Source organism: Raphanus sativus, chromosome 6, assembly GCF_000801105.2.
Source record: "Raphanus sativus cultivar WK10039 chromosome 6, ASM80110v3, whole genome shotgun sequence".
Lineage (NCBI taxonomy): Eukaryota > Viridiplantae > Streptophyta > Magnoliopsida > Brassicales > Brassicaceae > Raphanus > Raphanus sativus.
Genome location: NC_079516.1, coordinates 51,317,743 through 51,345,668, shown reverse-complemented (window position 1 = coordinate 51,345,668; position 27,926 = coordinate 51,317,743). Strand labels below are relative to the sequence as shown.

Below are 27,926 nucleotides of genomic sequence, written 5' to 3'. Positions count from 1 at the left end.
AAGGTTAGAAAGAAGATGCCACAAGGAAGCTTGGCATCGATAAGTGGGGACGACGTCGTATCATCGATAAGTCAAGACGACGCCGTCTCATCGATAAGCCAAGACGACGTCGTTTCAGGGTTTATTTACACTATACGAATCGTTCTCGCGTGTGCAGAGCAGTGACGATGGAGGAGGCAGACGCGAAACGCCGTCAGATCTGCAGCGCATGCGACCGTCCAAAACCAATCTGCATCTGCCACGTCATACCATCGGAGCCAATCCCGACGAACACAGAGATACTCATCCTCCACCACCCACACGAGTCTCGCCACAAACTCAACACCACACCTCTCCTCGTCAAATCCTTACTCAACGTCACCACAATCCCCGGCCGCCGCCTCCGTCACCACCACCTCTCCTCCTCCACCACCGCCGCAGAAACCTCCCGCACGATCTACCTCTTCCCGCCGTCGTCATCTTCTTCCTCCCCCGCCGTCACCCTATCCGAGTTCAAATCCCGAAACCTCCACCGGACCTCGCGGCTGAGGCTCGTCGTGTTCGACGCGACGTGGAAGCACGCGAAGGAGATGGTGAAGGCCAGCGAGGAGGTTTTGAGAGAGGCGGGGGCCGTGAGGGTGTGTTTGGACGAGGGGGTGGACGAGTCCGTGAGCGGGGGAAGCATCTACGACTCGGAGCTGTTTTTGAGGAAGGAGCCTGTCGGCGGGTGCGTGAGCACGGCGGAGGCGGTCGCGCGGTGCTTGGGAGCTTTGGAGACGGACGGGGAGGTGATCGAGAGGAAGCTGATTAGCGTGTTGAAAGAGATGGTGAGGTTGCAGTCTGAGTTCTTGAAGCCGATGAGACCAAGGCCTAAGTTGTTGAAGAAGAGGTTACAGAACCAGCAACCTTTTGGACAAGAAGAAGAATGAGTTTGGTCTTTTAGAGGATTTTTTTTTTTTTACACTGGATTGTTGATAACAATTTTGATTACACTAATCCACTGTTGTTGAATTAATTAATTATATGATGATTGAAGATCCATTAAGAACTTACATGAAATGTTTTTTTTTGTTCAGCAAAACTCGTACTAACTAAGTTGAGCTTAGTTAATTGTTTACTTACGAGTGTTTGAAAGATCCGTTCGATAACTGGTTATGAATGATTTATATAGAATAGTGAAATGTCTCGTGAATATTGTCTTTTTAGCAAAAGATATCATCACCATACATTTAGGCGATATATAAGTTGTGAGAAATCCTTTAATTCTGTTTTTGAAGTTTGATTTAATCAACGGGCTCTTCAATCATTTTGAGTAGGTTGGCACACTCCCTTTCAAAAATGGCGGAATAGATACTCCTTTTCACTTAAGCATATGCTATAATAGTCCAAAGAAACTCTCCATCTCTACATGTAATGCCGACGACATTCTTTTCAACCAAATTTATCATGTTGTCGCTTAGACAACTTCCAAATCCACCCAATGGTTCATGATCAACTTGTATATATTTTTTTCTTTTTGAATTTATTTAACTGAATAAACTCCTTTTATAACATGTGTGATTTTAATGCAGTCTGTTTTTGATAAAGTTAGAAGAAAAAAAAGTGAAAATGTCCATCATCTAAAAGAAAACTATGTTTCCATGACCTTCTTATAAACAAGTGCACCCATTGCTTTCATACTCGAAAGTTTGAGCTCCCATGTTCCACTGTGATATTCTATCACCTTTGGGGATTCTGTTCTTTATCGCAATCCATGTTGCGAATCAGTACTTATGAGTAGAGATGTCAATTGGGCAGGCTATTAATGGGCGGCCCATGTCCAAATAGATATGGACATAAATGGACAAAACCATATTGGACCATAATTAATTTTTGTCCAAATGGACAAACCCAATTACGTCCGTAGGCTACACTGGGCTTAATCATTTGGACATGGGCCGCCCAATAAACCTAAATGTCTAGGGTTTTCTAAAATTGGGAAAAATGCAAATCACTTCTTTCTCCACCGTTTTCGTCGATTTCGTGCGATTCTTCTGCGATTTCGTCGGATCTTCTGTGATTTCGTCGATCCTTCTTCGCCGTCTTCGGTTCTCCTCCTCCCTCATCGACTCTCTTTCTCCTTCATCGATTCTTCTCCGCTTTTGAGTCCCATTTGGGCTTATTTGGACAGCCCAACAAATCTAGTAAATCATGGTCTTATTTGGTTATGGTCTCATTTGGTTATGGTCCCATTTGGGCTTCGACCAAATTTGTCCAGCAAAAAAATGAAGCCCATTCGGACACGCCCAGACCCGCCCGGCCCGCCCAATTGACATTGCTACTTATGAGTGTTGTATGGGAACCAGACTTGTATTTAATTTCTTATAGGGGCTCAATTGTTAAAATCATAGAAACACCAACAGTTCTTTTTTTTCTCTATGTAAGTTACACCGAGTGATAAAAGTTATTCAGTTAGTTTACAGGAAAAAACTTGTACTTGTACTTCTACATCAATAGCTCTGATTAGATAGACTATATAATAATAACTTGAAAAGAAGAAAAAACATGGGACATGGGACCTTCCACGTGAGGTGATAAACTGAGGCAATTTCGTCGTGGACCATTTTGCGATCATATAACTTTGGGACACTTCTTTAATTGCACACTCACATGATATGTTTTCGGCTTTTTTGAGCCTTGATGTTATAATATACGCCTAATTCCTAAAGCACGTAATATTCAGTCATCAAAACAAAACCGTATTCTATAGATCATTTGATCATATCCCTTTTTGTGGTCCATCGATATTCAATTTTGATGGAGATCAAACTTAGTCAAATTAAGTCATTTTTGTAATGAGTCATTTCGTTGGTATATCATACAGAACGAATAACAAAACAAAGTCTGCATGGAGTAAATTTTCAACTGAGTTTTGCTGTCTTGACTATATGCAATATTGCAATCCATATATCTAAACTAAAACTACTCACTTTGAAGTGTTTTCTTAATATTTATTTTATATTTATTTGTACAAATAGTATTTACTCGTTGTCGACATTTCAAGTTGGTTGGTTGAACTTGTCAACTCTTTTTTCATACTTTTCTTGTTGATGGAGTGACCTTTAATCCTAATTTTTATATATTACTTGATGGTGATGAAACATTTACTTTGCTTAGTTTACATACCTTTGGCTTTGTGAAGTTGACCCGGCAACACACAAAGATCAATTTAGTTAAGTATCGGTTTTTTTTTTGTAAAAGGATCAGATCCTCAGTTTGGAGGGTAATCGAAAGTCTGTTAAGTACATTCTGTGATACTAGCTGAAGTTTTGTACGTCTTTCTATGGCAGCTAACACTGTAAGAATGTGGCATAGTTGAAAAATAGATGGACAACGATGAACTATAAATGCATAGGTTTTGTTTTTACTTTTATAAGTTTAGAGAAGTTTGTAGATTATCAAATGAATTTGAACAGATAGATGTTGAAAAGGAACCAACCAGTGGTTATATTACTGTCAAGTACTAAAGTTTACTGGATTTTGTGTTTCTCTAATTTGCACCATTAATCATTATGTACCACATTTTACTATGGATATATATTCTGCATGAGGAGAACATCAGCTATTCAACAATTACGTATTTTTTGTAAGAACATGCAAATTATCTAAAATGTTAGAGTATAGAAATTTATTAAAAAATAAACTAAAATATATTTAGATGTATTTTAATTAAATCTATTCTCTAAAGTCTATATTTTAAAAAAATCAGATTACTCAATTTATATCTTAATAATTATGAGAAGAAGAGCAAAGGAAATTGAGAGTAGTTTATATATTTAACATGATTTAGATAATTGAGCAACAAAACATAAACACACAAAAAAGCTTTGATGATTGCTGATTCTGAAAATCTCCTTTTCAAAAGATCATAATTATTAAGATATATATATTCCAAAATACATTTTGCATATACCAAAAACATGAGAAAAGGAAAGTAAGAGAGAACAAACGGAGTTATCATCCATGTCCTGATGTCCATGGTCCATACCTCTGCTAAAAGTAGAAAAAAAGGCTGTTCTACTTTGTTAAAAAAAAAGGATGTTCTACATTTATATCAGGATTGTTGTATTTATTAATTACATTCTTTTATTATATCAATCGTGCAAATTCACATGCTAAAACAAGACACCCTGTCATGCTGCAATAGTGAAATGATGAGACCAATCTCTCCATCAACATATGTATATACTACTTATTTATTCTTATAAACTTTTCCTTTCTCCAACCCTAAGTTATATAAAGGAAACTTTCATAAAAACAGACCAACCAAATTTTGTAATAACTATTTAATACTCAGACTTCTTTTGTTATCCAGTTTAATAGCTTAACTACCAGTTTAATAGCTTAACTAATTATTTAAAACAAAACTAAAATTAAAAAGTTTAAGGTTATCCAAGCTCAAGTTTATTTTATTCCTAAAATTTAAAGGTAACTTAAAAATTGTTTAAGATTTTTCTTGAGTTTGAGAAATTTTATAAGTTTCATTTGAAATTTATTAATATTTTTATTAAAATAAGTATAGTTTAAATATTAAAATAAATAAAGTTTTATAGTTAGTTTATTAAAACTAGATAAAATAATTAGTTGATGCATTAAACCGGGAATTTAACAAAATTTAATTGAGTTATTTTAATAAGAACTTTTAAATATATACCAAGATTCAAAGAATTATAAACATTCTAAAATAACTAAATAAAAATGTATCTACCATTTTAAAGTTATATCAATTCTTTAAGATTGATTACCAAAAAAGGTTCCTTAAAATTTAGAAACCAAAGCAAATGTTATATTGTGGGTTTTGCCTCTAATCAAATACCAAGTACAGGAGGAATTCACCTATAGTTTCTTTTTTTTTTTTTGCTAAAACACCTATACTTTTCTTACCAGATTTTTGTAAGTATAATTTCTTTTTTAGTAATTTAAAATAAATATTAATAAAATAGCTAAACAATCCCTAACTGTTAAATATTTTCCGAAATAAATCCATCCACTCCCAAAATTAAAAAGCATATCTTAATGGATTTGTGATATAAAAAGTGGTAGTAAAAAAGAATGAGAAAAATTGAAAAGCCAACATTGGTCGGTGTAATAACGACCGGATCTTATTCCTCTGCCTTAAATTTGACAGTCTCTTTAACGTCTTTTCTCAAACCTCTCGTCTTCCTTCCTCTTCCTCTTCTTCTTCTTCTTCTTCCCCTCGTCGTCGGCATAATTATTCATCTCCATCTCTACTGTAAATCTACAAGACAAAAACGTTACGAAAAGATTTTTTTCTTTTAAAAAAGGTAATAACACAGCTCACACATACCCTTTCTAAATAATAATTCAATTCGCTTTCCTTTCTTCTTCTTCTTCTTCTTCTGTCTAATTCATGCCCATTTGTTTTCTTTTGAAACGCCAGCTCTCTTCTTCTTCATATCTCTTAGTGCCTGCCACACACAGATCTCTCCACAGGTAAACGTCTTTCAATCTGGATCCATGTTTGACTAATGCGGATCATTTGAATTCTCGATGTGAGATTGTGTTTGTACCTTCCCCTGTTCTTCACGATCCACACATCCCTCTCTGTTTTTGGTCGATCTGCTTAAATCGTTTCAAAATGTCTTCTTTTTGTGTAAAGTCTCGATTTTTCCTTGTGGGTATTCTGAATCATCTGTGATCAAATCTCTGTTAATCTCCAAACTTTCGATTTTTTTTTCTTTTTAGTCTGTGATCGTGATTTTGATAAGTTTCACTGATGATCGATGACTTTGTAGCACAGTGATCGATCTCTGTCAGGCTTTTTTCCCCTGGATCATTGAACATTGTCATGATCACACCACTAGCTTGCGAGATTGATTTAGCACTATTTTTTCTTTTATGAATGTTGAGTAATGAGATCTTTTTTATATTGTTGAGCCAATGACTGCGAGATATATATGTTGGTTTGGTGATCAGCTTCTCATTGTTAAATTTCCTTTTGGACTGAACAGCTTCATCGGCTTGTGAGCGTTACATAAACATGTCTGGTTCAACAAAAGTTTTGGATCCTGCTTTTCAAGGAGCTGGACAGAAACCGTATATGCTTTCACCAACAATGCTTCTCTTCTCTTCTATTCATTTTTTTATATTAGATTCTAAACTTTAACCCCTTTTTTTTTTTTCTGTAGAGGAACTGAGATATGGAGAATCGAGAATTTCGAGGCAGTTCCAGTGCCAAAGTCTGAACATGGAAAGTTCTATATGGGAGACACTTACATTGTCTTGCAGGTTTTTTGAAAATCTCTTCTTGTTATCAAATCAGAGTGACTATGAATCACCAATGTGCTCTCCTTGTGTTATATTTCATTCAAATCACTTTGTGTTCTGTTTTGCGCAGACAACACAGAACAAAGGAGGTGCTTATCTGTTTGATATTCATTTCTGGATTGGGAAAGACACTAGTCAGGTACCTATTTTCAACACTCTTTTGCTTTTTGGTATATGACATTTTTTTTAGTTATTACTAACTTTATGGTTTGATGAGTTCAGGATGAATCTGGAACAGCAGCTGTTAAAACAGTTGAACTCGATGCTGTTCTTGGAGGCCGTGCTGTCCAACACCGGGAGATTCAAGGACATGAATCTGACCGATTCTTGTCTTACTTCAAACCATGTATTATACCCTTAGAGGGTGGTGTTGCTTCGGGTTTCAAAACACCTGAAGAAGATGTGTTCGAAACACGGTTATATACCTGCAAAGGAAAACGTTCAGTTCATTTGAAGCAGGTTTCAAAAACTATTCTACTCTCTCTCTCTGTATCAGAACAGTGATTGATTACCAATGCACACTAACCTTTTCCTTTTTTTGTTCTTTGCTTGTAGGTTCCTTTTGCCCGCTCATCGCTGAATCATGATGATGTGTTTATCTTGGACACCAAGGAAAAGATCTACCAGTTCAACGGTGCCAATTCAAACATTCAGGAGAGAGCCAAATCTTTGGAAGTCGTTCAGTATTTGAAAGACAAGTATCATGAAGGAACTTGCGATGTTGCCATTGTTGGTAAGATACCTCATTCCTCAAACAGTGTTTTGGTGTGACATAGCATTTAGGTGGAAACTTACCTATGTTGCTTATCTCATTGCGTAACAGATGATGGAAAGTTAGATACAGAATCGGATTCTGGTGAGTTTTGGGTCCTCTTTGGTGGGTTTGCTCCAATAGGAAGGAAAGTTGCCAATGATGATGATATTATCCCGGAGTCAACTCCACCTAAGCTTTACAGGTAACTCACTCATCTTCCCTTTGATTTGCAGTAATGTCTACATTATGATGGATGTATTTGATATGTTGTTACTCTTTTTTCTATAGCATCATTGATGGTCAGATGGAACCTATAGACGGTGATTTATCCAAATCCATGCTGGAGAACACTAAATGTTACCTTTTGGACTGTGGTGCTGAGGTATTCATCTGGGTTGGCCGAGTAACTCAAGTGGATGAGAGGAAAGCTGCTAGTCAATCTGCTGAGGTAAAAAAAAAGTGGAAACCTACTTTTCATATCTAATTTCAAATCATGGCTCCTCACTTTTTTTTTAAAAAACCTTTCATCTCCAGGAATATCTTGCTAGTGAAAATAGGCCAAAGGCGACAAGAGTTACTCGTGTTATCCAAGGTTATGAGTCACACTCTTTCAAGTCTAACTTTGACTCTTGGCCATCAGGCTCAGCCGCTCCTAGTAATGAAGAAGGACGAGGAAAAGTCGCTGGTAATAAAACAAACCCACTTTGAAACTCAAATCATTAGATAGAGACATTAGCAGTGTGTTTCTTAAGACCTGACTTACTTTTTGATGCACTGCACCATTTTCTCTAGCTTTGTTGAAGCAACAAGGTGTTGGGCTAAAGGGGATTGCAAAAAGTGCACCGGTGAATGAGGATATTCCACCTCTTCTTGAAGCTGGTGGAAAGTTGGAGGTCTGTTGTCACTTTATTTTTAACGCATTCTTGTATGTTTTAATTAACTCCATTTTGATTTTTTTATTATGCTTATGTATTAGGTTTGGTATGTAAATGGCAAAGCCAAGACTCCGTTGCCTAAAGAAGATATTGGCAAGCTCTATTCTGGGGACTGCTATTTGGTCCTTTACACCTATCATTCTGGTGATAGGAAAGACGAATTTTTCTTGTGCTGCTGGTTTGGAAAGAATAGCATTAAGGTAAAATTTTGATGTACATCATGGAAAATGTTATACAAATGCAAATGTTTATCTCAGCTCTATGAACATATTGTTACTTTTGGCTTCTCTCCTTATCCAGGAGGACCAAGAAACAGCACTTAGACTGGCGAATACAATGTCAAACTCGTTGAAGGGAAGACCTGTGCAGGTACAGTGTTTTTTTTTTATCAACAGCAATGATGAATATTACTAGAATTGATCGATAAATGAGTTGTTCTTCTTGCAGGGACGTATCTACGAGGGTAAAGAGCCTCCACAGTTTGTTGCCCTTTTCCAACCTATGATTATCCTAAAGGTATTTTGTAGGGTGTTTTACAAGATGATGTATGTCCGAAGAGAAAAAAACACAGTGATTAATATGACTTGAGTGGAGTTTTTTAGGGTGGTTTGAGCTCTGGTTACAAGAACAGCGTGGAAGAGAAAGGTTCAGCAGATGAAACCTACACACCAGACTCAATTGCACTAATTCAAGTGTCTGGAACTGGAGTTCATAATCATAAGGCACTGCAAGTTGAACCGGTACTTGATTTAAGCTCTTTCTTTACAATCTTTGTACATATTTACTCTCTGATTAACTATTTTAACTTCCTTTAGGTGGCAACGTCTTTAAACTCGTATGAGTGCTTCCTACTGCAATCTGGTACTTCCATGTTTCTTTGGCATGGAAATCAAAGTGCGCATGAACTGATGGAACTAGCCGCTAAAGTTGCTGAACTCTTGAAGGTTTGTTTCAGATCTTATTGTGGCCTCTATAGTTTTACATGGAACTTATAAACAGAAACTGTTTTTTTATATATTAATCTTTTTCTCGTTTTGCTAAGCCAGCCTGGGATGACTCTCAAGCATGCCAAAGAAGGAACAGAGAGTTCAACCTTTTGGTTTGCACTTGGAGGAAAGCAGAACTTCACCAGCAAGAAGGCAGCATCTGAGACTGTCAGGGACCCTCACTTATACTCATTTTCTTTCAACAGAGGTAAAACATAATAATAATAATAGGATGAAGATAGTTGTGATCTTTATTTTCACATTTCACATTTCTGTATTCTAATTCGTTTTCTTTAAAATGTGTCTTCTGCATGTATCCCCCTCAGGAAAGTTTCAGGTGAGTTATTGGCGAAACCACACAACCTTCTTGATTCTAGATGTATATATATATTTTTATAACAAGATGCTCTGCAACAGGTTGATGAGATCCACAACTTTGCTCAAGATGACCTCTTGACTGAGGACATATATTTGCTTGACACTCATGCTGAAGTTTTTGTCTGGGTTGGTCAATGTGTGGACCCCAAGGAAAAGCAAACTGTGTTTGAGATTGGCCAAGTAACTCAAATTCCTTTTCATCTTTGCTTCTCTCTCTCTCTCTCTTCTTTTTGTCTTTGTTTGCTCAATGTGATAGTTTATTGTGCAGAAATATGTAGAGCGTGCTGGATCCTTGGAAGGCCTGTCTCCTAAAGTTCCACTATACAAAATCACTGAAGGGAACGAACCATGCTTCTTCACCACTTACTTTTCTTGGGATTCTACTAAAGCTATTGTAAGTCTACCGTTGAAGAGGGATTTCAATCTCTGATTGTATCTTATTGGCTCTTCTTTTCTCCTGTGATATAGGTGCAAGGAAACTCATTCCAGAAGAAAGCAGCCTTGTTATTTGGCACTCACCACGTTGTTGAGGTATTAGACTTTTGCTTTCTCTGTTTGCTTGTTCCATCTTCTTGGTCATGTAATTTTTGTTCTTGTGCTGCCGTAGGATAAGTCTAGCGGTGGGAACCAAGGACTAAGGCAAAGAGCTGAAGCACTAGCTGCCTTAAATTCTGCATTTAATTCTTCTGGTAGCAGGCCATCATATTCGGTAAATAATATATTCTATCTGAAGATGTTAACATATATTATGAGAACTTTGATCAAAGAATAACAAGCTGTTACAGCATCTATATAGACTAAGCTGCTTGAACACATGAATGAGGTTCTTAGTCATTCATTTTAACTGTAGAGCCAGGACAGATCAAGCGGAAGTCAAGAGGGCCCAAGACAAAGAGCTGAAGCTTTAGCTGCATTGACATCCGCGTTCAGTTCTTCTTCATCATCAACTAAATCTCCTCCACCACCGAGGCCAGCGGGAACGAGTCAGGCTTCACAGAGAGCAGCAGCAGTGGCTGCTCTCTCGCAAGTTCTCGTTGCTGAGAATCCGAAATCAACTGACACCTCTCCAACAAGGAGATCCACTAGCTCCAACCCAGCAGATGAGAGTAAAGTTTCTTCTCTCCTTTCACGTTTTTAAAAGCTCGCAACACAATTGACTATATATCTAATCTTCATCCACAGATGAAGAAGCAGATGCTTCAGAAGAAGCTGGTGATGAAACCAAGGTAGAAGAGGAAGTTTCACCTGCAGGAGAGGAGCCAGAAGCAAAGCAGAAGGAAACAGAGGAGCAAGATGATTCTGTTATAGACGCAAATGGTGCAACTTTCACCTATGAACAGCTGAGAGCTAAATCTGAAAACCCTGTGACTGGAATCGATTACAAGCGCAGAGAGGTGAGTTGGTTATATATAGTTAGTATTATAAGCTGAATAACTCTCCTTATCTCCTAACTTACCGGTGTTTTTTAATTGCTGTGATCAAAGGCTTATCTATCTGAGGAAGAGTTCCAGAGTGTGTTTGGGATGGAGAAAGAAGCATTCAACAACTTACCTCGTTGGAAGCAAGATTTGCTTAAGAAGAAATTCGACTTGTTCTAGAAACTCCCTACACCAATGCAAAAAGAAAAAAAAAACAACTCAAAGATCGTTTATTACACCTGAAACTCAGTTTATACTGAATGGTTTTTTATGTGGTCAGTCAATTTGTTGTTGGTTGTTTGAAGAGTGTTCTTTTATTTGTTTCTCTTCTTCAAATATTATTTTACTTTTGACTCATTTACTTTGTCACTGGTTTGGCTTTGGACTTGATTCTTGATATTTTCTTACAGCACAATGAGGTGTTTGTAATGACAATCATAGATTGTTTTACCCGTGACAGATTTGGTGACTGTGGGTATGATTGATAGTTCTTTTGATTTGGATCTTCCATTGTTTTGATTATTTAAGAACATGTTTTTTTGATGCTGAAGTTCCTAATGCATTTTATTAAGTGGCTTGGTTTGCTCTGTGACTGACTGTATAGACATGGTTTAGTTTTGTTCCTTAGTACTATAGCCACTAGGACTAGTTTTTTTATACCAAAAGATCCCAAGAACTCTCATGATGAAACTACCAAGCTTTGCTTCATTTAGCATCAGACAAATTTCGCAATGAACTAAAAACTCAGCTGAAACTTTAGCCGCAAGAAAAAAAAATCTAAGAGGAAAGAACCCAATAAATTTTGGGACTCTTCATGTAATAAAGTTTATGTTAAAAAGGTTTTTTATTTTCACTGAATGAGAACCAGCATTTGAGAAAAATATTATTTTAACATGGTACTAGAACAATATTATTTATTAGGCGCAACAACAATATCCATTTTCCGGATTTTTTGGAATACATTTTCCTACTGTGTACTTCTTGTTCTTCTTAGAACACTTAACAAAGCATTCATGATCTCCGGATTTTCCCATCTTACAAATCTCGTCATAAATGCATTCTCTATTTTTCGTTGTCTTACTCACTTCACCTATAAACAACCAAGGTTAAGATGATAATCATGAATAATATTTTTTTTGTAACACATAATCATGTATACCATATCCGAATAATAGTTGTTCTTCTTTTGGCAAATCAGAATTTTACACATCCATATAAATGTTTATCACAAATCTACACTATTATTTTCAAAGTGAGCTTCTCAGATCACACGTTAAAAATTAGAACGATTAAAGTCAATGACATTCTTAATGAATTTATATATATAATATATTATATAATTAAAAACTTATATTAATAATATTAAATTTATATGTTATATCAAATAATTATTTATAAACTAATATAATAAAATTATCAAAATAGAAAATATATTTTTAAAAATAAGATATTCTTATGTATATTGTGTTGATATCTGAAAATAATAACTTTCTACTATAAAATTTAAAAACAATTAAGATATAAAAAATTTATATAAATATTAATCAAGCAAAATATTTGTTTAAATATATTTTTAAAATATTTTTAATATTTGAGTGCTCTTAAAATTTCAACACAATAATAAACATATATATTTTGAGGAAAAACTCATATAGATATAATTTGATGTTTGAGTTAAACTTTTTGAGAACATAAAGAATAATCCTTTATGCTGGTTTTTTAATGAAGAAAACATAAACCAATATGTGATTTTTGCATTCAAAATCTTGCTTTAAAAGTTAGGAAGGTTAATGTCGCTTAAACTTTTAATAAATAATAGTATATATTAAATGATCAGATAATTGTTAATAAATATTATATATATTGGACAAAAAAAGAGAAAACATATTTTAAAGTAAAAGATAATTTCTTATACATATTATGTTGCTATCCGAAAATATAATTATTAACTATAAAAATAAAAATAAAAAATAGAAAGATGTATAAAAATTATTAAGTAAAACCAAATTTTATAATATTTAATAATAATAATATTATAACAAATATTCATAACATGATTATGTCCGCATTCATGGACAAATGCCTGATTCTATCGCAGTGTTAAAAAAAAATTGGATAAGAATGATTATACTTGATGCGGCCGGAACTTCACAGTTGAATGTTATTACCAAGAAAAGGGTGATTGAGATTTTTGTGATATCCATTGTAACTTATATAGTTCTATTTCTGTTGAGAAGAAAATATGTTCTATGATTTTTAGGTATTGATAAAGGGCTCTATTAATATGATGTTCATTTTTGTTATTTTAAAAAAGTTTCAGATTACTTTCAAATTACTCAAAAATATAAGATAAAATTAACTATGAGATTATTGGTAGAATTTATAAATATTTATTTTATCCCAAATATACTAACAAATATATAGTATAATAAAATTGTTTATTCTAATACCAAGTAACATCCTATAATTGCATTGAGAATTTTCAAATACATGAGTATTATTAAAACTGTTTATTATAATATCTAGTAACATCCTGTAATCATGGAAAATAATAAAATAATAAATTATCAATTAAGTCACTAAAATTGTTTACTAAAACTTATGATTATATTTATAGTTATAGTTATGGAGAGCATGATATTGAAAAACATTATTCATTTTAGAGACTTTGGAACTCATTTTATTTATAAATGGCTGGTTTATGTAAACATGATACTGGAAAACATTATTACTCATCGTAGCAAATGACCAGTAAATTCAAAAGAAGATGTACATCTATGGTTTGACGCAACAACAATATCCATATTTTGGAGATTTTGGAACACATTCTCCTCCGATATATTTTTTGTTCTTGTGCTTTCCCATCTTTAACTCTCCTTATCTCCTGACTTATTGGTGTTTTTTAATTGCTGTGATCAAAGGCTTATCTATCTGAGAAAGAGTTCCAGAGTGTGTTTGGGATGGAGAAAGAAGCATTCAACAACTTACCTCGTTGGGAGCAAGATCTGCTTGAGAAGAAATTCGACTTGTTCTAGAAACTCCCTACACCAATGCCAAAAAAACATCTTAAAGATCCTTTATTACACATTCCTGCACTTCAGTTTATACTGAATGGTTTTTATGTGGTCAGTCAATTTGTTGTTGATTGACTCGAATAATATCATTTTTCTTTGCATAGATGTTTCGTTTTTCTTTCGTATCAAGTATTACAAATGTTATCTAATTCAACTTTCGAGTTTCTTAGAAAAAAAAAACAACTTTCGAGTTTCTTAAAAAAAAAAAATTTCTAGTTTCTTGATGAAAAATGATTAACAATCATCGTTATCATCATAAACATGACCACCATAGTCTTCACCACATAATGTATCCAAGATATCTCTAGCAGAGGACGCATCCGACCCGGTGAGCCGTTCTAGCTTATCATCAACCCACCAATCTGTCGATTTTAACTTTTGACGACCCTTTGATGTGCCCGCAGACTTCATAGCCGGCAACACATGGCAGTTACTATACTTAGAACGCTCATATTTTCCTGTAAATTTAGAATGGTTGGTAGGTTTTGATGGCACTTTGGTAAATTTTCCCGAAGCCGGTGGCGAATCAAGCCGGTTCACGAATTGGTTGGAGGATCTTGGACTAAATCCTGGCGGATGAATCATCCCTGTTCGAACGAAGCCGTGTTGACAACCTTCCTTCTTCATTTTTGCTTATTTTGCTTTAATAAATTGTATAACTACCAATGCATGTGTGGATAGTATTTATAGAGGGACATAACTGAGTATTATACCAAATATGTTTTGGGACACAAGAAAATGCGAATAGTCAAATGCGCTTGTTCGCCAAGACATTAGTATTATATTCTTCTCAGCATTATCGGAGAATTTAAAAAGTCTTTTGTGGTTGCTCTTTCTAGTGATGTCCACATCTTGTTTTGCGTTCAAGCCTAATAAGTCAAATGTCATGATATAGGTTAAAAATAAGGAAAACTATACATGTGATGTAACTTCATATCATTGTTAGTATTTATTTGAAACAATATAATTTAAACTATAACTATAATTTCTTCAAATCAAGGTCAGAAAAAACGAAAACCAAATGTATGAAGTTGAATAATCATGCAAATAGGATGAATTGTATATACCAACAAGGATATAGTATAGATATTAAATGAACTCTTAACTCTCTTTTTTTTTCTTAAAAAACAGTAAACTATGAAGCCCTCATTTCTCTCTAGTTATCCTTATATAATTTAATTTTTTTGGTTCTCTTTATATAATTTAACTTTTCTGGCTCTCTGAAATATGAGTAGATGTATGGATAATAATTTTTTATATAAAAATATGTAAAATTAAATGATTTTTTAATCTGTATGCACAAGTTTAAAATGACAATTAATATGAAATAGAAATAATAATAAATATATACTATGATACAATATGTTTACTGTTAATAAACTAAATATAAGAAAACCTAGCTAACTATGATATTGTCAACAGAATTTATTCGATGTCATTGTTTTGTACGTAAACTCCTAAATGAGAAATTATAATTGCATTGAGAATTTAAAATACATTAATATTATTAAATATGTTTATTATAATATCTAGTAATATCCTAAATCATGGAGAAAATAATAAAATAAACAATCATCAACTAAATTACTGAAACTGTTTGTTAAAACTAATGACTCATCATAAGATCATAAGATCATTGAAAACATGAAAAATCAGTTATTAGATAATAATATCATAGATAGATAACTTAACCTAATCAAGGAAAATATAACAAGACAGCAAAATTAAATTTTAAATAATAATATAAACAGATGACTAAGCTTGAAATTAAAGATAACTTGACAAATCAGTAAAATCAATTCCTAATTTATAGTCTAAGTTCTTTACATTTATTTGAAATAAAATGTTAATTTATCTTTAAATAATTTTAAGATAAAAATACATAAATTTGTCAAAATAATCACTAACATTTAGAAATCAACACTACAATGGTATACATGAGAAAGAAAATATAGTGATTTTTTTTATACATAACTGAAAATAGACACACATTTTAGTTGATGAAACCTAATTCTGATTGTTTTGTTCATCACAAGTAAAATTCATGAAATGGTTTGATTCATTCAGGTATTCACAGCTTATCAATATAACTTTGATCAAGAGTTATAAGTGGTTTCGTTTGCGTTTCAATATGTGACTATAACTGTATAGACATATTCAGTTATGTTCACGAGTACTGCAGCTACTTGAACAAGTTTTCTTATATCAGAAAATCTCAAGAACTCTTTACCTTATAATGAGGCTCCCAATCTTGCTTCATTTACCGTGAGAAAAGTTCCACAACACATCCATCTAAATTTTTAGCCGTATGAAACAAAGATCCAAGAGGAAAAGAACCCTAATCAAAATCTCTATCACAGTAAAATCAAATGATATTTAACCAAAGCATGGACATAGGAACCAGAAATAAAGAAAACAAGGTTTACATCTATGGTATGATGCAACATGATACTGAAAAACATTATTCATGTAGAGATTTTGGAACTCGTTGTGTTTATAAGTAGTTTGGTTTGTTTAAATATGATACGGAAAAACATAATTCATCGTATAAATTGCCAATATACTAGAAAGAAGATGTATATCTATGGTATTCTGCAACAACAAAATCCATATTCTGGAGATTTTGGAAGACAATCTCCTCCAGCGAAGTGCTTTCCCTTGTTTAGACACTTAACAAAGCATTCATGAGTTCCAAAATGTCCCACCTTATAAAAATCCTCATAGAAACATTCTCCAAAATTTGTTGTATGACTCACTGCGCATATAAAAGAACTAAGATTGAAATTATAATCCTATATACCATGTCCAAATAATAGTTTTTTTTTTCTTTTGGTAAACCAAATTTCTTAACTTCTTACGCATCTAGATAAATGGTTATCACGGATTCTATCATATATTTTCTTAACAAAAAAAAGTAAGATGGTCATCTACTACTGTCAAAATATTTAAAAGATAATTAAGATATAAAAAATCAATAAATAAAAAATCTTATACCTGGTTCGACCAGAACGTTGTAGTTGGATGAAATTGTCAATGTTATTACCAAAAAATAGTGATTGAGATTTTGGTGATTTCGGATATAATTTTCTTAGTGTTGCTTTCTATTGAGAAAAAAAGATGTTCTATGGTTTTTTTTGTTGGTGAAGAGCTCTATTTATATGATTTTTATTCTCTTTTTCTTTTTGAACAAAAGTTTTAGTCTACTATTGTTTTTTTCTTCTATATACGAATATTTACTGATATTTATATGTTTTGCATGTATGATATAACTCTTTAGAATTTTAAAGATTCATTCAATATATATATATGGTAAAAGATTTGCTGTAATATTCTCCATTTGATGTGACAATTAGTGCATTAAATTCTGTTTTCATTTTATCTTTTTATTTAGAAGGTGTAGATTTTGATAATAATAACCATTGTTATATAACTTGGATTTAAAATCAAGAAATTATTGTAGTTGCGGATTAAAAAAATCGAAATGACACTGAATTCATTATAAGTACCTACAACTCATAAATGTAAAATAAAACTAACTATGCTATTATTGTTAAAAATTGGTAATATCTATTATTATTAATTATCCCAAAGTATACTACTTCCTATTAACTGTTTTTGTAGAAAAATCTGTTTTTGTAAAATAAGTGTCATTTTAGCATTTCAATATAGAGATTATTAACTTCTATTTTCTTCTATTATTAATCTTTTTTCTTTTCTTGGTCCTCTTTATATTGTTAACTTGTGATTATGTAATCATATGAAACCTATATACTACAGAATGGGCCGAAAATCAGAACTGGGCTCTAATATATTACGCAATGAGCCGGGAAAATATTGAAACTGGGCTTTAATATAAAACCACAGAGTAATGCTCTATCACTCTATCCACCCACCGTAGAACCTCCTTCCCTCCCCCCTAATGGCAACAACGGTTACTCAGCTCATCACCACCCCGCCGGAATCTTCCCGCGCCTACCGTCCTCGAGCTGCCGCGAAGACCTCCTCCGACGCGCTCCAGGAGAAGAAATCCGTGTACGTGAACTACGACAGAGGGGAGCACGAGGTGTCTGTCCGGGTCAGCGGGTTCAGGAAAGCGGATATCGCGAGACGATACCGGGTTCGGGTCGAGAACGACCGGTTTCAGAATGATTGGAGCGTGACGGAGGTGGCGGACCGGCTTGTTGCTCTCAATCGTTGGGAGGAAGTTGATGGCGTTCTCAATTCCTGGGTCGGCCGGTTCGCTAGAAAGAATTTCCCAATTCTTATCAGTGTAATGTTCAAAATAAAAAAAAAAAGTTGGTTAGGCGGTAGTTAGGTGGCACTTTATATAGAAGATTAGATTCTAGGCGCTTTGACTAGTAGTGTCTAGGCGATTTATAGAAGACTAGAGCCTAGGCGCTTTATACAATTTGAAAATTAGTGAACTGATATTTTATAAAGTTTAGGCTAACTGGTTTTAAGTTTGGAAGCTTATGATAAATTAAAATTTAGCAGAAACTCTCTTTTTTTCTAATTGTTTGGTTGACGAAGTATTTGAAATTTAGTTGGAGTTTTGATATTTGAAAACTTGCAGGAGCTCAGTAGAAGAGGATGCATTGATCTTTGTGTGAATGTCTTCAATTGGATGAAGAATCAGAAGAATTACTGTGCGAGGAACGATATCTACAATATGATGATCAGGCTCCACGCTAGGTGTAACAGGGTTGACCAGGCTCGTGGCCTCTTCTTTGAAATGCAAAAATGGAGGTTTTGTGTTTTAAAAACAAACATCTTTTCTTTTTGAATTTTTCATGGAATATTTATTGATAGAGAACGTTTTTGCTATGGTTTGTAGTTGTAAACCGGATGCTGAGACGTATAATGCTCTTATCAATGCTCATGGTCGAGCTGCTCAGTGGCGCTGGGCTATGAATCTTATGGATGACATGTTACGTGCATCTGTATGTAGTAACTTTGCTTAACTCCTGTTTTCGTGTTGTGTATAATTGATGAAACATCTCTCCAACCTCTGACTTTTGACTTTGCTCACCAGTTTTACAGATTTTGAGCCTTGTCAATGTTTCTTTGGTCTTGCAGATTGCTCCTAGTCGTTCAACCTACAATAATCTCATCAATGCTTGCGGGTCCAGTGGAAACTGGAGAGAGGCTTTGGAAGTATGCAAGAAAATGACAGACAACGGAGTTGGACCGGATTTGGTGACTCACAACATCGTCTTGTCTGCATACAAGAGTGGTCGTCAGTATTCGAAAGCGTTATCTTATTTTGAGCTCATGAAGGGAGCAAAAGTTCGTCCAGATACCACTACTTTTAACATCATCATCTATTGCCTGTCAAAGCTTGGTCAAAGCAGCCAAGCCCTTGATGTTTTCAACTCAATGAGGGAAAAGAGATCTGAGTGCCGACCTGATGTGGTGACGTTTACTAGCATCATGCATCTATACTCTGTCAAGGGAGAGATTGGAAACTGCAGAGCGGTGTTCGAGGCCATGCTTGCAGAAGGTCTGAGACCTAATATTGTTTCCTATAATGCCTTGATGGGTGCCTATGCTGTTCATGGAATGAGTGAAAATGCTCTCTCGGTTTTTCAAGAGATTAAGCGGAATGGTATGCTCCCAGATGTTGTCTCCTACACATGTTTGCTCAATTCTTATGGAAGAGCAGGTCAACCTGGCAAGGCAAAGGAGGTGTTTCTCATGATGAGGAAAGAAAGGAGAAAGCCTAATGTTGTTACTTACAATGCACTTATTGATGCTTACGGGTCTAATGGACTTTTAGCTGAAGCTGTGGGAATCTTCCGGCAGATGGAGCAAGACGGATTTAAGCCAAATGTTGTGTCAGTATGCACTCTTTTGGCTGCTTGTAGTAGGTCTGGGAAAAAGGTGAATGTTGAAACTGTACTTTCTGCAGCAGAGACGAGAGGTATCAAGCTAAATACTGCAGCGTATAACTCAGCCATTGGAAGCTTCATAAACGGTGCAGAACTTGAGAAGGCCACTGCATTGTATCAGACTATGAGACAAAAGAAAGTTAGAGCTGATTCTGTTACTTTCACCATCCTTATAAGCGGTTCATGTAGGATGTCAAAATACCCTGAAGCAGTTAGTTACTTGAAGGATATGGAAGATCTCGGTGTTCCATTGACGAAGGAGGTGTACTCTTCTGTTCTATGTGCTTACAGCAAACAGGCAGGTGTTTAGAGTTTGATCTCAGAAGATGATGTACTCTGATTCTTGTATGGTTTGACTATCACTAACTTGTAATAATATCTGCAGGGTCAAGTTACAGAAGCAGAATCCATATTCAACCAGATGAAGATGGCTGGTTGCAAACCTGATGTGATTGCATACACCTCAATGCTCCATGCTTACAACGCTTCAGGTATACATAAACATTAGTGTAAGACTGTTGAAAATCGTAACAATGGAACTGAATTCTCTTGGAATGCTTCTATGTTCCCAAGAAAAGTGGGAAAAAGCTTGTGAACTCTTCCTGGAAATGGAATCAAATGGAGTAGAACCAGACTCTATTGCATGTTCAGCATTGATGAGAGCTTTCAACAAGGGAGGTGAACCGTCAAATGTATTTATCATGATGGATTTGATGCGAGAAAAAGAAGTCCCCTTCTCTGGAGCCGTTTTCTTTGAGATCTTCTCTGCTTGTAACACGTAAGTACTCGTCCATTACCAGTAGTAAATCGCCTTTAATATTCTACTGATCCTTGTTCTCTTCTTCTTCTTTCTCTGAATGTTGCAGCTTGCAGGAATGGAAAAGAGCCACAGACCTCATTCAAATGATGGAACCGTACCTGCCATCACTTTCTATCGGTTTAACTAATCAGATGCTGCATCTTTTTGGGAAGAGTGGTAAAGTCGAAGCAATGATGAAGGTGCAAACAACTTTTGAGCCTTATCTGCTAATTAGACTTAGCGTGCATTGTCAAACCATAAAGAAATTAAACCAAACGAAACCATGTTTCACTGTTGGCAGCTGTTCTATAAGATGATAGCAGATGGTGCTGAAATCAACCTCAAAACTTATGCAGTACTGTTGGAGCATCTTTTAGCTGTTGGAAACTGGAGAAAATACATTGAGGTAACAATTACTTCTTTCTTATAAAAATTATTTTCCACATGTAGTCCTTTATGTGCTCAATAGTTACCGAGCAAGTTGTATATTTATGGAATGAGTTGTCAGGTTTTGGAATGGATGAGTGATGGTGGTATTCAACCTTCAACACAAATGTATCGTGACATTATTTCGTTTGGTGAAAGAAGTGCAGGGATCGAGTTCGAACCCCTAATACGCCAAAAATTAGGTGAGATGAATATAAAGTTATATATAGTTTGGTCTGGCTAACGTTAGAATGAATCAAATTTGTTAATTTTATTTTTTTCTGTTGGTAATTCCACACAGAATCACTGAGAAACAAAGGAGGTGGTGATCTGAGTAAACCTGATGGACACGAAGGCACATTGTAAGTTCCAAGTGTATAGATTCATATGATGTTTGTAAACTTGTGTAATCTTATTTAAATCAAAATCATTTTGAAAATTTGAATTATGATCCATATAGTATAATGAAGAGATTCGATGTGTAAGAAGACATTGCAACGGTAGAAAATATGAAGAGAATCAAATATGATAGAGAAAAAAAACAATAGAGGTGATTTGAATATTCTGGAAACCATAAGCTAAGCTGATAATAAACCCAAGAAGAGGAAAAACAACAACATATTGAGTGTAACAATACAGAGAATATTCCATGAACGAGGCTAGTGTTGGGAAACACCCCAACATTAAAATGTCAGCACCATAACGTACACGTGGACATCACTAGTACACGTCAGCATCGAAACAAAACCTATTCCGCTGTAATGACGAAAACGACCTCGTCTCCGTTCATAGCCGTTGTAGTTGTTAACTTACCGAATCGTGAAAAAAGAGTAACAAAAAAAGCGGGACGTAATGGTAAAACTGATGTCCGTAATTTCTATTTTATTTTGCCGTTTTGTTATTATTACTATTAATAATAGATTGATAGCATTGTATTCGGTGAAAAGAAAAGAGTAATAGTCAAAGTTTCTATCTTTCTTCTCTCTCTCTGCTTCTACTGTATCAATCAAGCTCGGTTTTTTTGCTAGCCCACCAGTGCGCCTTTCCTAGCTAGGGTTTGTGTATTTTGGTTGGAGGGAGGGATCGTGGCGTCGATGTCGTCGTCGGATCAGGGGCCTAAGACGGAGGCGGGAGGAGGAGAGAGCTCGGAGACAGTGGCGGCGAGTGATGAGATGTTGATGTATAGAGGGTTTAAGAAGGCGAAGAAGGAGAGAGGCAGCACTGCTAAGGAGCGTATCAGTAAAATGCCTCCCTGCACCGCTGGCAAAAGGAGCTCCATTTACCGCGGTGTCACCAGGTAACTTTTTTGCTAAATTGCCATCAAATCTGAATTGGAGGGGGTAAAGATTTGAATTTTTTTTGAAATTAAGTATAGTGTAGTCTGCAAAACAGAGTGTATTGAATCTTAGACAATAGGTGGGAGTTGTAATGGTTCTATTGATGTTTTTTGTGTGGTGAATTGTTCTGAGATTTTATTCACCTATTACCAGATGTAGTTGTGGATAATGTCTCAGCGAGTCAAGTGCTGTCTTTATGGAGATGGTAATGTGTCTCAAATTTGATTTTTGTTTTTTGTTTTTGAGTAAAGGCATAGATGGACAGGTCGTTATGAAGCTCACCTTTGGGATAAGACTACTTGGAACCAAAACCAGAACAAGAAGGGCAAACAAGGTTCATTCAACCCTTTTTATTTTTTCTCCATTCAAAATTAAGTTTTTTCTCTCTCTTATTTTGTAGTTTTAAAAGCTCATCTCTTTCTTTTTGTTTCCTTCAATGTTTTCATGGTTGATGCCCAATATCGCCCCACCAGTTTATCTAGGTAAGCTTTGGAGGTATTCAAATGTATCTTTTTTTTTTATATATCAGGTTTGGATTGGCTTTTGACTAAACACTCTCTACTTATATATATATACTTTGGCAGGAGCATATGATGATGAAGAGGCTGCTGCTAGAGCTTACGACCTTGCTGCCTTGAAATATTGGGGACCTGGCACTCTTATCAATTTTCCGGTGAGGTTGCTATGCTAATAAGCTTTAATGATAATGAGTTTTAAGCTCTCTTCATCCGTAAAAAAAATTGTTCTGATCAATTAACTATGCGTCAGTGGAAGAAGGATAGTTACAAGGTGTCCTAATACTTCTAAATGCACTTACGTATTTTACATTCTACTAATAGGTGACAGATTACAGCAGGGATTTAGAAGAAATGCAAAATCTCTCCAGGGAAGAATACCTTGCATCTCTACGTAGGTGCGTATTTGCATTTAGGAGAGTATAAAGTATATTTTTTCTCTTAAAGAGAACCGTTTTATTGCTGATACTATTCAGATATCCCTTTGGCAGAAAAAGCAGCGGTTTTTCAAGGGGAATAGCTAAATATCGTGGACTTCAAAGGTAAATTATACTTTGACTAACAAATATCTTCTGCCCATATCTACTTGATTATCTCTGCAGTGCTTGTTAGGAAAATATTTAGTAACACATTATGGATCATCTTGCTGGGCATACTGTAGACTAGTTTCATAACTAGTGTTTAGATGCTACTCTTAGGTATAGGGTTATGGTCAAAGCTATCTTCAGAATTATTGGGCCTGATATGCATTTCTTTTTTTTTTTTTTAACTTGTCTGTAATTCCCAACCAGCCGATGGGATGCATCAGCCAGCCGTATGCCTGGACCTGAATACTTCAGCAACATTCACTACGGTAACTTTCGTACTACATCGACTCATCTTTGTAGCTGCACTGACCATATTAAGAGAAAAAAACGGGTTTATTGAATAACAGGAGCAGGTGATGATCGAGGAACAGAAGGTGACTTTCTAGGCAACTTTTGTCTAGAAAGAAAGATCGATCTAACGGGATACATAAAGTGGTGGGGAGTCAACAAAACCCGCCAACCAGAATCTTCATCATCAAAAGCATCAGAGGATGCAAAGGTAGAAGATGCCGGTACCGAGCTTAAGACACTGGAACACACATCCCAGGCGACAGAGCCGTACAAAGCGCCAAACCTTGGCGTCCTTCAGAGAAAAGAAAAACAAATATCATCATCTCCATCCTCCACGCAGCCTTCTGCGTTAAGCATTTTGTCTGCATCACCTGCTTACAAGAGCCTGGAGGAGAAAGTGCTCAAGATCCAAGAAAGCACCAGCACTAGAGAAAACGATGAGAATGCAAATCGTAACATCATCAACATGGAGAAGAGTCACGGAAAGGAGATAGAAAAACCGGTCTTGAGTCACGGAGTTGCTCTAGGCGGTGGTGGTGGTGGTGTTCCTGCTGCTGCTGCTGCTGCTTTGTCTCTTCAGAAAAACAGCAGCATGTACCCACTTACCTCTCTCTTAACTGCTCCATTGCTCACCAACTACAATGCCTTGGATCCCCTCGGTGACCCTATTCTCTGGACATCATTTCTTCCCCCAGGGTCCTCCCATACTTCAGAGGTTTGTATTCATTTCATATTTATTTCTTCACAGAGAAGATTTTTTTTTACTACAATTAGTCATTTTTATTGTCTCTAATTCCTTCTGTAGGTGACAAAGACAGAGACAAGCTGTTCCACATACGGTTACCTCCCTCAAGAGAAGTGATAGTCTTTCTGTTTGTCTGATTCTCCTTGTCGTGAGATGAATTTGTCGACTTGACATCTTTTTTTTTATCTCTTGTGGCAATGGTCTGAAGCATGAGTGTATAGGTTTTGTCAGTGTTTTGTGTGGGTTTTCTATATGGAATATAGAATTATATATATTTTATTTCAAACAGCAAAAGGGTTCTCAATATAGTAAAAAAAAGTTTGCTCTTACATAAGTTGACAAAAATAATCTTTTCTTAGGACAAGCCTCATCTAGTTTTTATAAAACTATCTGAGTCCTCCTACTAGCCAACAGGGGCTGAGTATATTATAGTTCCCATGGCAAAAGAAACAGCAATGGTGAAAGATGCATAAGCATAGGCTCTCCATGGTTTATCACTTTCTCTCATCGCATTGAACTCAGCCAAGAAGGTGGAAACTGTGCTCAGACATCCTAACAGACCAAACTGTATTCCAGAAGCAACTGTGTTACATGTTGTCGTGTCCACCTGTTTTCTCAAAATAGATACAGAGAATGTTATCTTTGTGTGATCTGTTCAGTAGAAAGAGGGAGAGACAAAAGAGTTTAATACCGATTTCTTTAACGTGGCCAAAGCTGCCATGACAGAAGCTGCAGCTACATTAGCAATGAGGGTGCCAAAGGGGACCCACTTCAAATACTGTCCATCTTTTCCCAGACCACGTCCGTTGAGTCGGGCTAGGAACCATCTGATCCAGACACCAGGTGCAGCGACTAAGCAACCTAACCATAGTTGAGCCTTGCTTGTTCCTTTGTCAAACTCTTTTACAAGCTCGGTGGCACTCACAATGAGAAAAGCCATCAGCAACGTAAGCATTAAGATCAAAGACATAATATTCCTCTTATAGGTGTTGTTACCCTTGAGACAAGAGTCCTTTTTCTCCTCAGACAAAGCTCTTCTTCTGCGCAGAAGCCATCTGAAACCTTTGGCTGTTTCTACCCCAAGAATGATAGAGTAAGCTGCAAGAAACAATCCTGCAAAAGAAACTGATGCTGTAAGCACTTTTATACGTTCATTTCAAAATTAGGAGTTAGAATCAGAGATGTTCTGTTTTTTTTTTCTTTTTTACCAAACAAAAAGCCAAGAAGAGCGTATAACCATTGGCCATCAGCACTAAGATCCAGCATCTTCTGGTTCCAACCACTGAATGTTGTGAGGCTTCCCAAGTAACCAGTCGATAATCCTATCGCTAGAAACTCAGAAAACCTCGCTATATCTGCTTTGAATACAACCCCAAACCAAGCCATCAAGAATGATCCTACCATGTTGGCAGGAAGATCAAGGTACAAGATGCTCCCATCGCTGGTTACTTTAGCAAAAGTTGGTCCAAACAGTTTCTGCAGCATATATCTCGTAACAGCCTATTCATTTGTATACAAAATGAGCAAAACCAAAACATAAAAAAGAACAGAGAGTTGGAAATGAGTAAAACTTACTCACCCCAAGAATCCCAAAAACAGCCAAATGAGTTAGGCATGATATGTATTCCAAGGACTTTGATAACACAGGCTCTCCCTCCTTTCCCTATGCAAACAACGAGAAAGCTATTATATAAATCAAATCAAATCAAATCAAGACTAACAGTCTTAATATAAGATGTTAGAGATGGTCTATGTATTACCGGTTTGTTTGCATCAGGTGACAAGAGGAACTCGGTTGGTAAAGGAGATTTTGTTGTGTCCACAGGGAAAGGCTTGGTTAGAGAAGCTGTGTGGTCAACTAATACATTTTGATGTGAATGCCTTCTCTGAAGCGAGCGATCACCAGTATCTCCCGCCTCTGAGACACTATCACTATCGGCAGCATCATTGTTAAACGTGAGAGGCAGGCTACGTGATACCGGTAAAAACGTGCCTGCACTGGCCTGTCCGCTAAAAGAAGAAGACATGGTTGGAAATATTGGTTCTTCGTGGCTTTTACCGGAATCCATCTTAGCTAGAGACCTCGTTGAACCAAGATGATGAAGACGGTTTTATTGTAACCTGTACACACCTACGTTGAGACATAGTCACACATGATGTTCACAAGTTTCATGATGAGATTATGATATAATTAAGTTTTTAACTCTTTTCTACGTAAAGAAAGCAGAAAACTTGGTTTGCTGAAGAACATGTTTCCAGATACGTCCACCTCCATCAGGACAAAACCAAGTAAGACAAAACCTAACTTTAATCTCAAAAACAAGTGATAAAGTAACTACTTTGCATTATAGACTAAACAAACTGAAAAGAAAATAAAAACTAACAAACATAAATACTAATGATAATCACTTGTTCAACTAGGAAGGCTAATTAATACTTTTGGATCGTTTAGTAAAATTTTACTGGATGTTCAAATTCCAATGATAAAATTTGAAGAACTAATTTAAACATGGTCTCCTAAATCGGCATATAAAAAGGGATGTACGGTTCTACGAGCTCAGAATCTACATATGGCAGAGACGAATACTTTTTGATATGAGAGAATTAGCAGCGTTACCTATTGGCGATTTCAGTCTAACTCGCCGTGGAGAATGTGATCGACCGCAAAGGTCGCCGGAGAGCTAAGAATCTGAGCTCTGAGTATGATAGAAGAAAATGGAAAACTCTATGTGACCAACATAAATGTGGAAGTCTGTTTGTTTATATGAAGAAGGTGAACGAGGACAACACACGCCGTGGATCCTGCTTCATGTGAAACCCTGGAATATTTATATAAAGAAAAAATATATAACTAATTGGTTGTTTTGTTTTTCAAAAATGTGATGATAAATATATATTATATTTTCTTTGGTAAAATATTCAATGATTATATGATATCTCGCCTCCTTAACTAGACAGTAGTCTCTTATATAAACTAACCCAGCCCGAATCACACCTACTTGGTGGTGAGTCAACGTCAATGACTCGTAATTTATTTACTTCAAAGAAAAACGAAGTCGTCTTCTCTTAACACAACATTATTGATCCCTCCCTTTATATTTTCCTTGGCTTTTTATTGACGGCATGAGTCTCTACTTTCTTATTAACAAGACGTTATTGATCGATCTGTTTTTAGGTAAAACTGATCCAATCTCTGCTGGCTGTTATTTGTTAGAAATTGTAATTGAAAAATTCTCTTAGATAACCATTTTAGTTTATTTTCACAAAAATAGCTTTTAAAAAAAAATGACCAAATTTTTTTTATTAAAAGATAAAATATACATTTATATTTTTTGGGTTAAGTGTTTTTAAGGGGTGGGTTTTGGTGATGTAGTTTCAAATTTCAATAAATAAAAAATAAATTTAAAAAAATTCAAAATAAAAAAGTTATTTTGGTTATTTTATTTTTTTTAAACTATTTTTGTGATAAAAACTTAAAAATGACTAT

At 35.5% G+C, this 27,926-nt stretch overlaps 6 protein-coding genes across 11 annotated transcripts; 4 read left to right on the top strand and 2 right to left on the bottom strand.

Moving 5' to 3' along the window:
- Positions 1–30: 30 nt before the first annotated feature.
- On the top strand, positions 31–1,031 carry LOC108812407 (tRNA-uridine aminocarboxypropyltransferase A). Its single transcript, XM_018584660.2, has one exon. The coding sequence runs from the start codon at positions 168–170 to the stop codon at positions 906–908; it is 741 nt and encodes a 246-aa protein (XP_018440162.1). The 5' UTR covers positions 31–167; the 3' UTR covers positions 909–1,031.
- Positions 1,032–5,139: 4,108 nt separating this feature from the next.
- LOC108812712 (villin-2) lies at positions 5,140–11,280 on the top strand. The gene is made up of 25 exons (XM_018585047.2): positions 5,140–5,303; positions 5,420–5,472; positions 5,991–6,075; positions 6,168–6,267; positions 6,377–6,445; positions 6,529–6,765; positions 6,862–7,039; positions 7,130–7,262; positions 7,349–7,508; positions 7,595–7,745; positions 7,853–7,953; positions 8,037–8,195; positions 8,296–8,364; positions 8,443–8,511; positions 8,598–8,735; positions 8,811–8,939; positions 9,042–9,189; positions 9,308–9,318; positions 9,399–9,539; positions 9,628–9,753; positions 9,828–9,890; positions 9,967–10,068; positions 10,210–10,465; positions 10,542–10,753; positions 10,844–11,280. The coding sequence occupies exons 3-25, from the start codon at positions 6,020–6,022 to the stop codon at positions 10,955–10,957; spliced, it is 2,922 nt and encodes a 973-aa protein (XP_018440549.1). The 5' UTR covers positions 5,140–5,303; positions 5,420–5,472; positions 5,991–6,019; the 3' UTR covers positions 10,958–11,280.
- Positions 11,281–13,940: 2,660 nt separating this feature from the next.
- Positions 13,941–14,521, bottom strand: LOC108810242 (uncharacterized). The gene has a single exon (XM_018582372.2). The coding sequence runs from the start codon at positions 14,476–14,478 to the stop codon at positions 14,086–14,088; it is 393 nt and encodes a 130-aa protein (XP_018437874.1). The 5' UTR covers positions 14,479–14,521; the 3' UTR covers positions 13,941–14,085.
- A 3,204-nt stretch (positions 14,522–17,725) lies between these two features.
- LOC108805844 (pentatricopeptide repeat-containing protein At2g41720) lies at positions 17,726–21,409 on the top strand. 2 transcript variants are annotated; one of them, XM_018577807.2, is made up of 10 exons: positions 17,726–18,121; positions 18,425–18,597; positions 18,686–18,791; positions 18,928–20,037; positions 20,125–20,230; positions 20,313–20,517; positions 20,606–20,738; positions 20,840–20,944; positions 21,047–21,167; positions 21,266–21,409. In XM_018577807.2, exons 1-10 carry the CDS (start codon positions 17,771–17,773, stop codon positions 21,328–21,330), a joined length of 2,475 nt encoding a protein of 824 aa, XP_018433309.1. In that variant the 5' UTR covers positions 17,726–17,770; the 3' UTR covers positions 21,331–21,409. The 2 variants fall into 2 exon arrangements, with proteins under 2 accessions (XP_018433309.1, XP_018433310.1); XM_018577808.2 differs by having other exon boundaries at positions 17,925–18,121; positions 18,433–18,597.
- Positions 21,410–21,896: 487 nt separating this feature from the next.
- LOC108805820 (AP2-like ethylene-responsive transcription factor At2g41710) lies at positions 21,897–24,733 on the top strand. Of its 3 annotated transcripts, none has more exons than XM_018577777.2 (9): positions 21,897–22,261; positions 22,553–22,635; positions 22,775–22,783; positions 22,886–22,974; positions 23,141–23,214; positions 23,308–23,358; positions 23,608–23,669; positions 23,751–24,409; positions 24,500–24,733. In XM_018577777.2, the coding sequence occupies exons 1-9, from the start codon at positions 22,059–22,061 to the stop codon at positions 24,554–24,556; spliced, it is 1,287 nt and encodes a 428-aa protein (XP_018433279.1). In that variant the 5' UTR covers positions 21,897–22,058; the 3' UTR covers positions 24,557–24,733. The 3 variants fall into 3 exon arrangements, with proteins under 3 accessions (XP_018433279.1, XP_018433278.1, XP_056843491.1); XM_018577776.2 differs by having other exon boundaries at positions 23,293–23,358; XM_056987511.1 differs by lacking the exon at positions 22,775–22,783 and having other exon boundaries at positions 23,293–23,358.
- A 97-nt stretch (positions 24,734–24,830) lies between these two features.
- Positions 24,831–27,537, bottom strand: LOC108808846 (fluoride export protein 1). Of its 3 annotated transcripts, none has more exons than XM_056987509.1 (7): positions 27,439–27,537; positions 27,057–27,258; positions 26,200–26,570; positions 26,019–26,102; positions 25,648–25,939; positions 25,131–25,552; positions 24,831–25,046 (listed from the first exon to the last, which is right to left on the bottom strand). In XM_056987509.1, the coding sequence occupies exons 3-7, from the start codon at positions 26,506–26,508 to the stop codon at positions 24,843–24,845; spliced, it is 1,311 nt and encodes a 436-aa protein (XP_056843489.1). In that variant the 5' UTR covers positions 26,509–26,570; positions 27,057–27,258; positions 27,439–27,537; the 3' UTR covers positions 24,831–24,842. The 3 variants fall into 3 exon arrangements, with proteins under 3 accessions (XP_056843489.1, XP_018436445.1, XP_056843490.1); XM_018580943.2 differs by having other exon boundaries at positions 26,200–26,560; XM_056987510.1 differs by having other exon boundaries at positions 25,648–25,915; positions 26,200–26,560.
- Positions 27,538–27,926: the final 389 nt, after the last annotated feature.

Excerpts from the sequence above, each read along its gene's own strand:
- LOC108812407 (XM_018584660.2), top strand. The coding sequence starts at position 168 with ATGGAGGAGGCAGACGCGAAACGCCGTCAGATCTGCAGCGCATGCGAC.
- LOC108812712 (XM_018585047.2), top strand. The coding sequence starts at position 6,020 with ATGTCTGGTTCAACAAAAGTTTTGGATCCTGCTTTTCAAGGAGCTGGA. Across the intron at positions 7,746-7,852 it reads AGGACGAGGAAAAGTCGCTG|CTTTGTTGAAGCAACAAGGT; the intron begins GTAATAAAACAA and ends CATTTTCTCTAG. Across the intron at positions 8,365-8,442 it reads TGAAGGGAAGACCTGTGCAG|GGACGTATCTACGAGGGTAA; the intron begins GTACAGTGTTTT and ends TTCTTCTTGCAG.
- LOC108810242 (XM_018582372.2), bottom strand. The coding sequence starts at position 14,478 with ATGAAGAAGGAAGGTTGTCAACACGGCTTCGTTCGAACAGGGATGATT.
- LOC108805844 (XM_018577807.2), top strand. The coding sequence starts at position 17,771 with ATGGCAACAACGGTTACTCAGCTCATCACCACCCCGCCGGAATCTTCC. Across the intron at positions 20,231-20,312 it reads CCATGCTTACAACGCTTCAG|AAAAGTGGGAAAAAGCTTGT; the intron begins GTATACATAAAC and ends TATGTTCCCAAG. Across the intron at positions 20,945-21,046 it reads ACTGGAGAAAATACATTGAG|GTTTTGGAATGGATGAGTGA; the intron begins GTAACAATTACT and ends ATGAGTTGTCAG.
- LOC108805820 (XM_018577776.2), top strand. The coding sequence starts at position 22,059 with ATGTCGTCGTCGGATCAGGGGCCTAAGACGGAGGCGGGAGGAGGAGAG. Across the intron at positions 23,359-23,607 it reads AAATATCGTGGACTTCAAAG|CCGATGGGATGCATCAGCCA; the intron begins GTAAATTATACT and ends ATTCCCAACCAG. Across the intron at positions 23,670-23,750 it reads CTTCAGCAACATTCACTACG|GAGCAGGTGATGATCGAGGA; the intron begins GTAACTTTCGTA and ends ATTGAATAACAG.
- LOC108808846 (XM_056987509.1), bottom strand. The coding sequence starts at position 26,508 with ATGGATTCCGGTAAAAGCCACGAAGAACCAATATTTCCAACCATGTCT. Across the intron at positions 25,940-26,018 it reads CTGTTTTTGGGATTCTTGGG|GCTGTTACGAGATATATGCT; the intron begins GTGAGTAAGTTT and ends ACAAATGAATAG. Across the intron at positions 25,553-25,647 it reads TCTTCTTGGCTTTTTGTTTG|GATTGTTTCTTGCAGCTTAC; the intron begins GTAAAAAAGAAA and ends TTTCTTTTGCAG.